General features: G+C 44.6%; 1 protein-coding gene across 2 annotated transcripts in view; it reads left to right on the plus strand.

Annotated features, from left to right (window-relative positions):
- The first annotated feature begins 687 nt into the window (after positions 1-687).
- The window catches only part of LOC138643547 (protachykinin-1-like), a 33,846-nt gene continuing 18,646 nt past the window's right edge, over positions 688-15,887 (plus strand). Inside the window, exons 1-2 of one of the 2 annotated variants that reach the window (XM_069732438.1) lie at positions 688-1,234; positions 2,725-2,879. In XM_069732438.1, the coding sequence (XP_069588539.1) occupies positions 2,769-2,879 (111 nt within the window). In that variant the 5' untranslated portion in view covers positions 688-1,234; positions 2,725-2,768. Of the gene's footprint in view, positions 1,235-2,724; positions 2,880-10,109; positions 10,269-15,887 lie in introns of those variants that run through there. The other variant, XM_069732436.1, reaches the window with a different exon arrangement.

A 15,887-nucleotide genomic window follows, 5' to 3' on the forward strand; every position in this document is an offset into this window, starting at 1 on the left:
GATAGATAATAGATAGATAATAGATAGACAGATAATAGATAGATAGATAATAGATAGACAGATAATAGATAGATAATAGATAGATAGATGATAGATAATAGATAGATAATAGATAGATAGATAGATAGATAATAGACAGATAGATAGATAATAGACAGATAGATAGATAATAGATAGATAATAGATAGATAGATAATAGATAGATAGATAAATAGATAGATAGATAGATAGATAGATAATAGATAGATAATAGATAGATAGATAATAGATAGATGATAGATAATAGATATATCGATAGATAGATAATAGATAGATAATAGACATTATGCATTTAGACATTAACCAGTTCTCTGGAATAAAAGCAACAACCAATGTAGAAACTTTCCTTCTCCTTTTATGTAAGAGACGTATCTTGGATACACAATGAGCCTCTTAAGCAGCCACTATATGAATTATCCTTTTGTGACCTCGGGAACATTATTTCGAGTGTTTATTGTTGCAGCATTAATATTATTCCTGGCTGCGCAGTCACAAATTAAATATGTATAGTCGCCTATCAGACTTCCTTGATGTGGCCTGCGGTGCCTGTACGGAGCGCGGCCAATTTCCTTTTCATCTGTCATTCTTCTAAAGGTAAACACATCATATCCTCCTCCCTTATATCCACATTCTTTTTTTAGTGGGGCACTATTACACCTATAAAATTGGTAATGCAGAAACACAAAACCTTTCCACCTCCCCAGGTAGATTTTTCCATGGAAACTTCCGCATCCCAATATATTGAATGTAGAACTGAACCACTGTGGCAGTGTTGACTTTCGAAGCTTTGATCCATGACCTCCACGGAGGACTTTAATAAGTCAATAGGACCAGGAGAAAATGGGGGCACTTCATGTATTATTGTTACAAATAAGTCATTCCGTCTCGACGTGATGTCCGTCCCTTCTTAATTGGATTTCTTGGCTGAGTTGTCCACTTTGGAAACACATACACATGGGGCAAATCAAAAAATCCTAAAAAAGGACAAGGATGGCGACAGAGAAGAGCTGATCAAATATTGAATGAAGGGAGAACACGGAAGCTTCTATTGTTCCGTGTTTCTGATTAAACCTTCTTGGGTTTATTGGCTTTAGGCAAATCAGCCTAATTTACAAATCTGGTCATATAAAAAGCGAGAAAGTCCCACCCGGAGTCATTCGCCCTCATTTCCTACACTGGAAGGCAGCCTTCCACGGTGAGTATAGAAGATCCAGACTGGTTTTATTTCGGTGGGGTTACAGAGGAACATACTGGGAGCTGTAATTTCACAAGAGCTATAAAGTTTCATTACCCCACATAGAAAGGACATGTACAAACTTTGTTTTTTTTATTTATTTTTTAGTATTTGCTATGGTTTTTTTTAGTCAATTCAGTTATTTTATTTTTTTTCTACATTTTTGAAAATTTTTTTTTGTATATGTATTTCATCCATTTAGGATTTTTAGGTTAGAATTAATCAAATATAGAATGTTTTATGTTCTTTACAACCATTAAAACGAACAACTATATAGTTTACCATTGAGTTTTTGTACAATTTTACCATTTTTTTTAAAGCATTTTTTTTCCATTCTGTTTAGTTATTACCAATCACAGAATCCAAACCTTTCCCCAAGAGATGATGAAAGTTGAGAAAGGTTATCCTGATTTTACAGGACAAGATCTGATCCTGGCACTAAAAGCACATTGGGGTCTTGGTCTTGACTTACTTTTCTTTATTTTTTTTTTATTCTTAGGAACACAAAAAAAAAATTAAAGAATTGCATTCTTTGGCAATTGTTTTTTTTTATTATTATTAGTTTTACTAACCTTTATTATTTACTGTAATCTGATATATGTTTGGATAACTAATTTTCAAAATTGTTAGCTCAAATGTGCAAAAACTAAGACAAAAATTTTTGAACTGCGCTTTAAAAGATTGGGTAGTGGAAGATTAAGAAGATTTGTAAAACTTTCAAAAGTATTTTTCTAATTATAGACATTATTCTTGGAAAAATATTAAGCAAAAATAGTTGCTCCTCCTGCAAACTCTAACTCAAAAGAGATGGTGAAATTTTATTTTTTATTTTTTTCATGCCTATGTCCCCTTATTTATTTTGGGATGGTCGGTCCTAAAATACTGTTAAGAGATTTTTATTACAAAATTGAAAAAAAGGCATTTTCCTTTACCAGAGTAGCTTTTGGGGTTGGCACCTTTTAGTGAAGACTGGTAACAATGTATTTGTCCATATAAATCTACGAATGTTCACTGATTTGATATATAACTTTTCTCTGAGTTGAAGAAGAGATGGGTGTCTGTTTGTAGAATCTAGACTAAGTTCACACGTCGCAGATTCTGCACTGAAAATCTGCCGAAATTTCAAGTACAATACAAGTCAATGGCTTTTTTCAAAATCCCAGTCAGACCATGCCAAAAAAAAAATCTGCTTGAAAGTGTAAACATGGTGCGGATATCAAATCTCAATATTATGTGGATTTTCATTGCGGTTTTCACCTTATTAAATAAATGGCACTGGGGGAAATCCTCAGCCAAATCCGTGTTTGTTATTTGTGGATTTCTATGCGGATATGTGGCCAAATCCACAGCGGAGATTTTATACAAAGTGTGAACTTAACCTTAACGTTCCAAACAATTGTTCAAATTTTTTTTTTTTTTAATTATAAAATGTTTCAAATGTATTTTCAAAGAGATATTCCCACCCGAAGGACGGAGAAGTTCCGGATTGTTAAAAATGAACATCGTTGTAGCGTGTATGGTGTTCTTCTTGGCAGCCGCACAAGCATGGCCTGAAGAAAGGGACTGGACAGAAGGGAATTACTGGCCCTCCCAAGATCTAACCCGGGTAAGACTCTCATTCCATATGGAAGAATCATAGTACGTATAGACTACAGAATAGTGTACTGTGTATTGGAGTAATAGCTTATCATTTATATCATGATAATATTTTTGGAAATAAAATCTATGATGAACGAGTGAAAATCCTATAATATAAACCCTATATTGGATCTTATCGGGGATGGGAAGGTTGATAAGGCATCGATAAGAGCTATAGTCATCCTTGATCCCGTAGATGATAGATAATTGTTGTCTCGTCCATACAATTATGTCTCAGACATCCGCAGATGTTGAGAAATTTTATTTTTAATTGAAATGGATTTATTCACAATTGTGTACCCCAACATAACGACTGTAGATAATGGGGATGTCTGTTTGGACTCCTGTAAGGGTAGACATGCTTTTCCACAAGATGACTTCCAACAATGGTTTGCCTATGTCACCATAAGACCCCGGGCAGCCACCAATAGTCACCTCATTGCACGTTGCCCTCTAGATGATGCACTATTATGACTCCTCTTGGTCATTGCTTGGTTTGTTTTTGTGATTATCTGTACCATGAATAGATCTAGATGGCCAACTACAACAAAAAAAACGAGCTTGAAGGTTTTAAAACATTTCAGTCAAGACAATTTAGGATCTCCTTTGCCCTTGTTTCCAATCCTGTGGCGTGTGTTCCCCAAAGAGTACATATGATGTCCCCATGGGTTAATCATGCTAGGTTCGTGATGTATATTTAGCAATCATCACTTTATAAAATCATATACTTGGAGGCACTTTGATTTGATTTGTTTGAGTAAAGGTTAATGTTGAGAAGCTCTTTCCTACACAATCTTAAGACACCCCGTTCATTTTTTTTTAACTCAACCATTATTATCTTCTAATATGTCTGTGGAGAATCTACAGATGGATCTAGAACCCAAATACTGATCCAGACCTTGGGCCTGACTAAGTGGCCAACTGTTCTTTACTAGCACCTTTGATGGTGGGGATAGGCTTGGGCCACAGGATAGCCACCAGGAGCTACCCTACGGCAGTGTCCAGACCTGCAGCAGCTAACCCACCGGTCAGAACAAGTATACAATGTACAGGAGATGCGAGACAGATGCGTAGTCAGACGATCCGGGGGTCAGGGCAGGCAACACAGGTTCAGGATACGTAGTCGAGGTCAAGAGCAGAGAGATCAGGCAGGATGAAAAGACAAGTCGGGTCAGAAACAGGAGGGATAAACAACAAAACATTTTGACTGGAACTAGATGCTAACAGCAAACAGGAACCTAAGATCAGGTAAAGCTGGGAGGGTGACACTGCCTGATATAGCACTTTGTGGTTAATGATGGGCTGGGCACTACAAACCCTTCTGGACACAGCATAGATAAATTTCTGCAAGATCTGGGCACGCTCCCCAATAGCCATAAGGAGACATCAGGGATATGTAGCCAACTTGGAAGTGCTGCATGAGGAGTCAGCACTGCGGCCTGACATGAGGATAAGCAGAATGATGAAGGCAGTAAGTAGTACGGCGCCAGAATGCGTGCGAGTTACCTCCGTGATAGTACTACCCCACCTTACTGTTACACTGTGTCGGTCTTCAGTAAGGAGGAGGGGGCTCAAATCTCCTCTGGAACTGTGACCCTAACTATCACTGTCCTGGGAGTACTTTTGAAGGTAGAGAGGCTCGAGTCTCCCTTTTTACTATGCTCCTGTTAAACCCTGGTCTGTCCCCTCCCCCACCCCATGAGGCATTGGTTAGAAACGGAAGGTAGACAAGACACAAAGACAAAACAGGGATAGCAGAATTCCTGTATCATACAAAAGCACTAACCAATAATAGGGGGAGATAGGGACAGAGAGGAATAAACTAAAATGGGAACAGGGACCAGGAGAGAAACACACACGCACTACAGCAGTCCACAGATCACCACAATTACAACTCTACTCCAACCACTTAGCTTTAACACACAGTACAAGAAGACAAATCAAATCTTTCACCAGCAGGGTCTAGAAGGTCTGATTAGTTTTTATAGGAAGAGGTAATGATAAGATCAGAAGCAGCTGAAATGAAGCTACATGTTTCTGACCAGCATACAAAGGGTCATTGACCTCATTAGCACCAGAAGAATCTAAATCCATTTAACACGAGACACAAATCTGTAAATAGCCAACCCTACCTATTCACACTTGTGAAGGAAGGCAAGCAAGATAAACACTTAGAGCATAAAAAAATTACTTTTATTAAGGGAATATAAATTATAACAAAAAGATTGTTTAAAAACAATAGCAATGGTGCCTCACAATGTAGGGGAGAACCGAACAAAAAATACCCATGGAGGCTAACAAGATAATAAAGCCCGTGCATGTACTGTAGAAAGGTACAAGTAACAATAATTACCAAAAGACGGCCCGCTGAAAACTCGCAGCTTAATAATACTAGTTATATACAAATACCAGTAAAGGGATAGAACCTGTTAACAAGTCTCTCAATTAGCTTGTCCACCTGGGGGAATTGGACAGAGGTCAAATTTTGACACCTCATTTAAATTTCTGAAGTCATTACAGAATCGTAATGACCCATCTGGCTTTAGTATTAGCACAATGGGACTAGCCCACTCACTCCAGGACTCCTCGATGACTCCCAACTGAAGCATTTGTTTCACTTCGGCCACTATGGCTTGCCTGTGGGCATCTGGCACCCGGTACGATTTCATACATACAATTACCCGGGGCCCGGTCAAAATATCGTACTGGATCACCGAGGTCTGCCCTGGCAGCTATGAGAATACATCTGTATTGTGTTGCACCAGAACCCGAGCCTCCCGACGCTGAGATTTGGTGAGAACGTAATTTATTTTAACCTCACCCCCTTCTGTCTCCTTGGCTGGTGCCAGAGGGTTCCCCATAAATCACTTCTCCTACCTTCCCCCGTATATCATATGGCCCTTGCCACTTGGCCATGAGCTTACTCTATGTGGTGGGAATAGTACCAACACCCGGTCCCCTTCTTTAAAGGTCCTGACCATGGCTCTTTTATTATACGTGTGGCTCTGCACGGCCTAGGCATCCATTAGATCTCTTGACTATGGGCCTGATGGCCGCAATCCGGTCCTGCATACTTGCCATGTGCTCGATCACACTCCAATGCGGAGTTGGCTCCTGTTCTCACGTCTCCTTGGCTACATCCATCAACCCCCTCAGATGCCTGCCATACAATAGCTCAAACGGAGAAAAACCTGTGGACGCCTGTGGTACCTCATGGATAGCGAACATTAGATAGGGCAAAAACATGTCCCAATCCCTCCCGTTCCTTGGAGACCACCTTTTTAGGCATGGATTAATTGAATCTCTCTACTAAGCCGTCGGTTTGTGGGTGGTACACCAACATGTGTAGCTGTTTAATCCGGAGCAGCTTATATAGCTCCTTGGTCACTTTAGACATAAAAGGAGTCCTCTAATCTGTGAGGCTCTCCTTTGGCAGCCCAAGGTGACAAAACATGGCAAATAGTTCACGGGCTATTAGTTTTGCCCAGGTGTGGGGGAGAGGTATCACCTCTGGGTACCGCGTGGCATAGGACACTATGACCAAAATATGTTGATGGCCACGGGCGGATTTCACTATAGGCCCTACCAGATCCATTGCTATCCGTCAAATGGTACCTCTATGATAGGCAAAGAAACCTATGGACTACGGTAGTTCGCGGTGAGTGAGGTTAGTTGGCACTCTGGGCAAGTGACACAGTACCTCTGGACTTCCGCGTAGTCCTCAGGCCAAAAGAAACGCTGTAGTATGCTTTTCTGTGTCTTTTTGGCCTCCAAGTGCCCTCCCAGCATGTAGGTGTGAGCCATTTCAAGTACCACGTGACAGTGGGATTGGTGCGCAACCAGTTGTTCCACCACCTCATCCTGGATTTTATCCACCCTGTATAATAAATCCTGGTGGATAGCCATGAGGGGAAAAACTACCTCGGCACCTGGTTGCTGAGCCACTCCATTTATCTCTATCACCCTTTCTCGTGCCCGGGTCAAAGTGGGATCCTGAGCTGTCCCGAACTTACCAGGGGACAGTTCCAGCTCAGGGATTGGTGGGGTCTCCTCGACCTCTCCTGCCAATACCTCTAGGAGAAACCTATCGGGGTTACACTCTGTCCCTAGGTTGGGGACCCCTACGGCAGGTATCCCTGACTCGGGATCTTCGGATTCCACGTCCGAAAAAACATTTAGCTTGGGAGGGTTAACCCTGGTCTCCCACAGGGACTAGAATAGGGGCAAGTCTCTTCCCAGCACAGTCCCATATGGAAGGGCCTTCTCCACTCCCACCACATGTTTCATCTCTCCACACGGTGTGGGAAAAGTAACCTCCGAGGTCAGGTACTCTTGGAGTTCCCCATATATACACACCACCCTCACTTTCTGTCCCTTGGAGTTGTCCCTGGCAACAAGGGATCCATGTACCAGAGTCACTAAGCTTCCCGAGTCCAAGAGAGCCTCCATTTGGTACCTGTTGACGAGTACCTGGCACAGTTGGGGTTTGCCGCCGGCAGTGCCTGTAATTGTGGTGCAGACTGGCTGGGCATATGGGTCGCCCCCAGACACAGGGCCACGCGTTTCGGTACCGGGCCTCTCTGGTTCGGTTCTGAGGCTGTCACGGTGGCTAGACCCGGTCCGCGACCCTGCTAAGGGGCATCCAATAAAGGTGATAGTACAGTCTGTCAGGGGTTCGTGACGCCACCTGTGGTGTTCAGTCAGGGTGACCGACGCTGCTATGGGGTCCACTGGGGTGATGGAATGGCAGCTTGATGGTATACCTTCCCACAGGTGAAGTATGTCCCCAGGGCTTCCCAGTAAGGTTGATGGTGATGGTGTGAGGTGCAGGCAATAACGAGGACACAAGGTTGCAGTCTCTTTACCTCTTTACTGAAGGCTTCAAGATCCTCAATACAGAGTACGTTTAACAAGGCTCTCAGAGACCGGCCGGTCCGATGGGCACATCCAGAGTTTCCTTCACAGATGGAAATCGTTGCCTACCACTAGCGCCTGTGTGTTGTAGTCCTATCCTGCTGAGCATTCGGAATAGTCCTCACAACTGCTGTTCTCGTTCGTTCGTTCTCTACAGCTCTCTCTCTCTCATTCTTTGGTTCCAGACGTTACTAGTTTCTAACGTCCCCCAGGTATGTTATGGCTAGGACGCCACCCGTATGACGGGAAGGCTTGGAGGTCTTCCGGGACCCTAGAGACGCCCCTCTCCCAATGTTGCCCCCTATGTCTTCGTAGGTGTAGAAGGCAGACAGCCAACCTATGATTAACTGTCCAGCGGAATTTGAAGTAAGGCCTGAAGTCAGTTACTCCTACGGTGATCCGGCCACCGACTACGCGCCTCAGTAAGATGTTGCCTTTCTCTCTCGGCACGACTCTTACTGGCTCTCCTTTGTGCTGATCTCGTTTACACTGTTCCACAATATCCTTCCCTTCGTGTCTCTTTCTTAGGATACCGCCGCAAGGTGTGCAGGCGCGGTTCCGTTACGTTCTGTTCTGTTCTGTTCGCTAGGCACCTGCCAGGTTCCCATGCCTGACAGGGACCCCCCTGTGTCTTCTCCCCGCAACACCCCCTGCCACGGGATGTTGCCTGGTTCCAACCCAGTCAGCTTCTCACTAACTTCCTCCCCAGCCCCTGGTTTTACCAGTGTGAGGAGTGGCCCAATAAATAAAGCCTTTTTCTCCACCTAGTGGCCGGAGTGTGAAGTGTAATGTGTTCTGGTGATGCCTGGTCAGGAGAACTCCTTAGTGCCATCAGACGTACCGCTGCTCCCCTTAGCGGCAGAGCGCCATACTGCAACGACCAGGTCTCTGGGGCGCTGCACATACATAGATGTACGGTGAGTATACCTGCAGTCCTTGGGTTCAGCTGTCAGGGGGCAGTTGGAAGCCATATGTCCGGGCCCTTGGCACCAACACTTGATAGCTGCGGCATGACTGGATCTTCAGGCCGATTTAGGGGAAACGGGTCTGCTGTCACTCTCACTTTGGGATACCCCCTCAGTATGGGCTCTGTTCTGATTGGCCCCAGTAGAGGGTCATGGACTTTTTTGCAGGCTGCTGGGCTGTCGGTACCCGCCGTGACAGCCGAAATGGAGCAGTATACTTCTCAATCAGTCTCACCACCTAGTCCAGAGTGCCTGTGTCCCCTTGCCCCACCCAACGCTGTATGGCTACTGACAGAGCCCTCACCAGCCAGTTGACCACCACCCTCTCTACCATCTGGAAAGGGGTTAAGGTCTCAAGATGGAGCCATTTTTTACCAGCTGCAGCAGTCATATACCTGAGACCTGGTGGAACGAGACTCTGCAAAGGACCACTGGTAAACCCACTGAGTAAGCACATATGTATTAACTCCAAGTAGGGCAAGGATCTCACCTCCCAGCTTCTCGTAGTCCAGGGCATTGTCCCGACTGAGGTTCAGGTAGGCCTTCTGGGCATCTCCTGTCAGGAAGGAGACCAACACTTCAGCCCACTGGGTCATCAGCAGGCTCTCCTGCTATGCTGTGCATTCAAACACGGTGAGGAAAGCCTCCAAATCATCCTCAGGACTCATCTTCCTCAGCGCTAACCAGACTTTGCACCGGGCCTCCACATGGAACGTGGTTGCTGGTGTGGAAGTCTCTTGCAGAGCCGTGATCTGTTGCAGGATCAGCTCATTCACTTTCTGCTGCTGCTGGTGATTGTGCTGCTGCAATTGGAGCTGCTCCTGCTGCCGTTGCTCTTGTAATTGCCGCTGCTCCTGCTGCTTTTGCTCTTGTTGCCGCCTGCTCTGCTGCCGTTGCTTTTGTTGTTGCCGTTGAAACTGCAGCTCCTGCTGCTGCATGAGGGCCAACTGCTTGAGTATTTCCTCTACCTTTTCATCAGGCATGAGCTGTAGCGTTACAGGCTTGATTACTGACATGCAGCATACTTTGGGCAATGCCTCAGTTCACACTGCCCGTATTCTCCAACCATATTCAGACCTCCTAACTGTCCCGGATCCAGCGGGACAGTCCTGAATTTGAGACTCTGTCCCGCAGTCCCAGCCGGGATCTTACTTTTCTCGCACTGCACTGAAGTTGTACCAGCCTCAGGAGAAACTACAAAAGCAGCGCACGCACGGACAGGTCACATGACTGTCAGAACTTGTCTAATCGGTAACCTGAACCCTGCCCCCGCTAGTGATGTCACTCACCTATTTCCGATGCATCCGGAAGCTGCAGGAGCTCGGAGTCACTGATGAGGAGTCTTCATGCTCCTCACACGGTGCCGGGTCTGCCCGTCCTGTGGCGTCTGTCTCTGTTACCGGGGGTGCTGTGTAGTTACCGGAGCCACTCCTGACACGCTCTCTCCTGAAATGAAGAAGCTTACAACCAGGAGTGAGGTGTGTGGGCATGTCTGGGGCCATGTGGTGTAAACATCAGTGTTGTTTTACCAAAGATTACCAGCACAGCATGCAGTGTCAGTAGTCTGTGGTAAAACTACCACTCCCAGCATGCAGTGTCAGTAATCTTTGGTAAAACTACTACTCCCAGCATGCAGTGTCAGTAATCTGTGGTAAAACTACCACTCCCAGCATGCAGTGTCAGTAATCTGTGGTAAAACTACTACTCCCAGCATGCAGTGTCAGTAATCTGTGATAAATCTACTACTCCCAGCATGCAGTGTCAGTAATCTGTGGTAAAACTACTACTCCCAGCATGCAGTGTCAGTAATCTGTGGTAAAACTACAACTCCCAGCATGCAGTGTCAGTAATCTGTGGTAAAACTACCACTCCCAGCATGCAGTGTCAGTAATCTGTGGTAAAACTACCACTCCCAGCATGCAGTGTCAGTAATCTGTGGTAAAACTACTACTCCCAGCATGCAGTGTCAGTAATCTGTGATAAATCTACTACTCCCAGCATGCAGTGTCAGTAATCTTTGGTAAAACTACTACTCCCAGCATGCAGTGTCAGTAATCTGTGGTAAAACTACCACTCCCAGCATGCAGTGTCAGTAATCTGTGGTAAAACTACTACTCCCAGCATGCAGTGTCAGTAATCTGTGATAAATCTACTACTCCCAGCATGCAGTGTCAGTAATCTGTGGTAAAACTACTACTCCCAGCATGCAGTGTCAGTAATCTGTGGTAAAACTACAACTCCCAGCATGCAGTGTCAGTAATCTGTGGTAAAACTACCACTCCCAGCATGCAGTGTCAGTAATCTGTGGTAAAACTACCACTCCCAGCATGCAGTGTCAGTAATCTGTGGTAAAACTACTACTCCCAGCATGCAGTGTCAGTAATCTGTGATAAATCTACTACTCCCAGCATGCAGTGTCAGTAATCTGTGGTAAAACTACTACTCCCAGCATGCAGTGTCAGTAATCTGTGGTAAAACTACTACTCCCAGCATGCAGTGTCAGTAATCTGTGGTAAAACTACAACTCCCAGCATGCAGTGTCAGTAATCTGTGGTAAAACTACCACTCCCAGCATGCAGTGTCAGTAATCTGTGGTAAAACTACCACTCCCAGCATGCAGTGTCAGTAATCTGTGGTAAAACTACCACTCCCAGCATGCAGTGTCAGTAATCTGTGGTAAAACTACCACTCCCAGCATGCAGTGTCAGTAATCTGTGGTAAAACTACTACTCCCAGCATGCAGTGTCAGTAATCTGTGATAAATCTACTACTCCCAGCATGCAGTGTCAGTAATCTGTGGTAAAACTACAACTCCCAGCATGCAGTGTCAGTAATCTGTGGTAAAACTACCACTCCCAGCATGCAGTGTCAGTAATCTGTGGTAAAACTACCACTCCCAGCATGCAGTGTCAGTGAAAGTGTGAATGGATACCCGACGATAGGCTTAATGAGGTTTTGATTACCATGCAGAATGGTTTTTTTTTCGAGAATATGCAATTGACAGAAATTATCAAGGGAGCAGGACGGCGCAGGAGAAACTGGATGATAAATCCATTAGGCTAAAATTATACTGATGTTTATTTCATTTCATAGTCCGCTTTAGTTACGATGAATCTGTGTGAAATGAGCTCATTCTGTTATGCATGGGAAAATATTACAATAGTCAAAAAAATGGAAACGTTCAATGTCACGGAGGCATCTGAGGTGGAGATATTCTCAGAAGTGGCTGTAAAGTGTAAGTAAATGCTTCCTGACGGATGAGAAAGGAAGGTGCAGTAAATAAGTGTCGCTGATAATCTGCTGATAGATCCGGTTGTACAGCTCAAAATCTACTAAATACAGATAATTACTTGCACAGCAAAAAATTCATCAAGGGGATGTAGATGGGAAAATACAGAGTGTGTGTGACCAAATGGGATGTAATGGGCTCGGTGATCATGAGCACCAGAAAAAGTGGAAACGATCACTCAGTGATTATGAGCACCAGGGAAAGTGGAAACGATCACTCAGTGATTATGAGCACCAGAAAAAGTGGAAACGATCACTCAGTGATTATGAGCACCAGGAAAAGTGGAAACGATCACTCAGTGATTATGAGCACCAGGGAAAGTGGAAACGATCACTCGGTGATTATGAGCACCAGGGAAAGTGGAAACGATCACTCAGTGATTATGAGCACCAGGGAACGTGGAAACGATCACTCGGTGATTATGAGCACCAGGGAAAGTGGAAACGATCACTCGGTGATTATGAGCACCAGGGAAAGTGGAAACGATCACTCAGTGATTATGAGCACCAGGGAACGTGGAAACGATCACTCGGTGATTATGAGCACCAGGGAAAGTGGAAACGATCACTCGGTGATTATGAGCACCAGGGAACGTGGAAACGATCACTCAGTGATTATGAGCACCAGGGAAAGTGGAAACGATCAGTCAGTGATTATGAGCACCAGGCAACGTGGAAACGATCACTCAGTGATTATGAGCACCAGGGAAAGTGGAAACGATCACTCAGTGATTATGAGCACCAGGGAAAGTGGAAACGATCACTCGGTGATTATGAGCACCAGGGAAAGTGGAAACGATCACTCGGTGATTATGAGCACCAGGGAAAGTGGAAACGATCACTCAGTGATTATGAGCACCAGGGAACGTGGAAACGATCACTCGGTGATTATGAGCACCAGGGAAAGTGGAAACGATCACTCGGTGATTATGAGCACCAGGGAACGTGGAAACGATCACTCAGTGATTATGAGCACCAGGGAAAGTGGAAACGATCAGTCAGTGATTATGAGCACCAGGCAACGTGGAAACGATCACTCAGTGATTATGAGCACCAGGGAAAGTGGAAACGATCACTCAGTGATTATGAGCACCAGGGAAAGTGGAAACGATCATTCGGTGATTATGAGCACCAGGGAAAGTGGAAATGATCACTCGGTGATTATGAGCACCAGGCAACGTGGAAACGATCACTCAGTGATTATGAGCACCAGGGAAAGTGGAAACAATCAGTCAGTGATTATGAGCACCAGGGAACGTGGAAATGATCACTCGGTGATTATGAGCACCAGGGAAAGTGGAAACGATCACTCAGTAATCATGAGCACCAGGGAAAGTGGAAACGATCACTCAGTAATCATGAGCACCAGGGGAAGTGGAAGCGATCACTCAGTGATTATGAGCACCAGGGAAAGTGGAAACGATCACTCGGTGATTATGAGCACCAGGGAAAGTGGAAACGATCACTCAGTGATTATGAGCACCAGGGAACGTGGAAACGATCACTCGGTGATTATGAGCACCAGGGAAAGTGGAAACGATCACTCGGTGATTATGAGCACCAGGGAACGTGGAAACGATCACTCAGTGATTATGAGCCCCAGGGAAAGTGGAAACGATCAGTCAGTGATTATGAGCACCAGGCAACGTGGAAACGATCACTCAGTGATTATGAGCACCAGGGAAAGTGGAAACGATCACTCAGTGATTATGAGCACCAGGGAAAGTGGAAACGATCATTCGGTGATTATGAGCACCAGGGAAAGTGGAAATGATCACTCGGTGATTATGAGCACCAGGCAACGTGGAAACGATCACTCAGTGATTATGAGCACCAGGGAAAGTGGAAACGATCAGTCAGTGATTATGAGCACCAGGGAACGTGGAAATGATCACTCGGTGATTATGAGCACCAGGGAAAGTGGAAACGATCACTCAGTAATCATGAGCACCAGGGGAAGTGGAAGCGATCACTCAGTGATTATGAGCACCAGGGAAAGTGGAAGCGATCACTCAGTGATTATGAGCACCAGGGAAAGTGGAAACGATCATTCGGTGATTATGAGCACCAGGGAAAGTGGAAACGATCATTCGGTGATTATGAGCACCAGGGAAAGTGGAAACGATCATTCGGTGATTATGAGCACCAGGGAAAGTGGAAACGATCACTCAGTGATTATGAGCACCAGGCAACGTGGAAACGATCACTCAGTGATTATGAGCACCAGGGAAAGTGGAAACGATCACTCAGTGATTATGAGCACCAGGGAAAGTGGAAACCATCAGTCAGTGATTATGAGCACCAGGGAAAGTGGAAACGATCACTCAGTGATTATGAGCACCAGGGAAAGTGGAAACGATCATTCGGTGATTATGAGCACCAGGGAACGTGGAAACGATCACTCAGTTATTATGAGCACCAGGCAATGTGGAAATGATCACTCAGTGATTATGAGCACCAGGGAAAGTGGAAACGATCACTCAGTGATTATGAGCACCAGGGAACGTGGAAATGATCACTCAGTGATTATGAGCACCAGTGGAGGTGATCACTTAGCACTTCTAAGTGTCAATGAGATTGCTGATAATTGCTCAGTGATTATGAGCACCAGAAAAAAATGAGGGGAATATCTGTGATTTAGAGCTGCAAGAAGAGTGCTACTGTTCAGTGATTACAAGCACCAGGCAAAGTGGACGTGTTCACTCCAAAAAAATGAGCATAATGGAAAGCGAATGTGAACTCTTTGTTGATTTTAGAAGTAGGAAACTATCATGAATGCTCAGTAAATATGAACATCTGGGTTACTAAGGGTGATGGCTTAGTGATTATGGACACCAGTCTGTGTATGTGCAATCATTGCTCATTAATTATAAGCACTAGAGAAAGAAAGTGTGATCTCCAGGAGTGTGATCTTCAGGAGTGTGATCTCCAGGGCCGACCTTGTGGTGGCTTAGTGATTATAAGCAACAGAAATAGGTGAGAGATGATGTCCAGTAATTGAGAGCACCAAGATCAGTGACTTTTAGCATCAAGGGCAGTTAGAATAATAAAGAAATGATTATAACCACCAGCGAGAACAGGGTGAATGCTCAGTGAATAAGAGCACCACGAAAAGTGAGTGATTATGAAAGTCACGAAACTTAGGTAAATGTTCAGTAATTATGAGCAAGAGGGAAACTAATTAGAATAATGTATAGATTAAAAGCACCAGGCAAACTGAGAGCGCTGGCTTAGTGATTATGAGCACCACTGATGTGTGTGGCGATTGTTCAGTGATGGTAATGACTTAGAGAAAGTAACAATGATTTCCAGCAGGGACCTTTGGTGTTACTGGTCTGTGATCCGATGATGACTTGCCACCCGGATTCCTGTGTAACAATGACCATCAAACACCAGATGGCTCAGTGAGTATAAGTAACCAGGGAAAGTGATAGGGGTTTCTCAGGGGTAATTAGCATAAGGGATACTGAAAGTGGTGAATTATTGATCTGAATTCTGGGCGCATAAAAAATTAGGAAAGGAATACTTGAGTAAATGGGGGCTAAGCTGCAGTTCCAGACACATCCTATGGACGAGAGTGGCGCTGTTTGAGAAAAAAATACAACTTTTTTTTTTTTCGAATCTATCATGGACCCTTTAAATTTCCTGTAACTCCTGTATAAAGTACAATCCAGATTTGTGGGTTTTTTTATTGTTTTTTTTTTTTGCCAGTCGTGGGATTTGCATTAAGGAGCCTAAATGCACCTGACACGGTAAAAGGATGGAAATTCGTCAGATTCACAATGGCGGTGATAAATGAGCAGCGCTGC

The sequence above is a fragment of the Ranitomeya imitator genome, chromosome 6 (assembly GCF_032444005.1).
Source record: "Ranitomeya imitator isolate aRanImi1 chromosome 6, aRanImi1.pri, whole genome shotgun sequence".
NCBI lineage: Eukaryota > Metazoa > Chordata > Amphibia > Anura > Dendrobatidae > Ranitomeya > Ranitomeya imitator.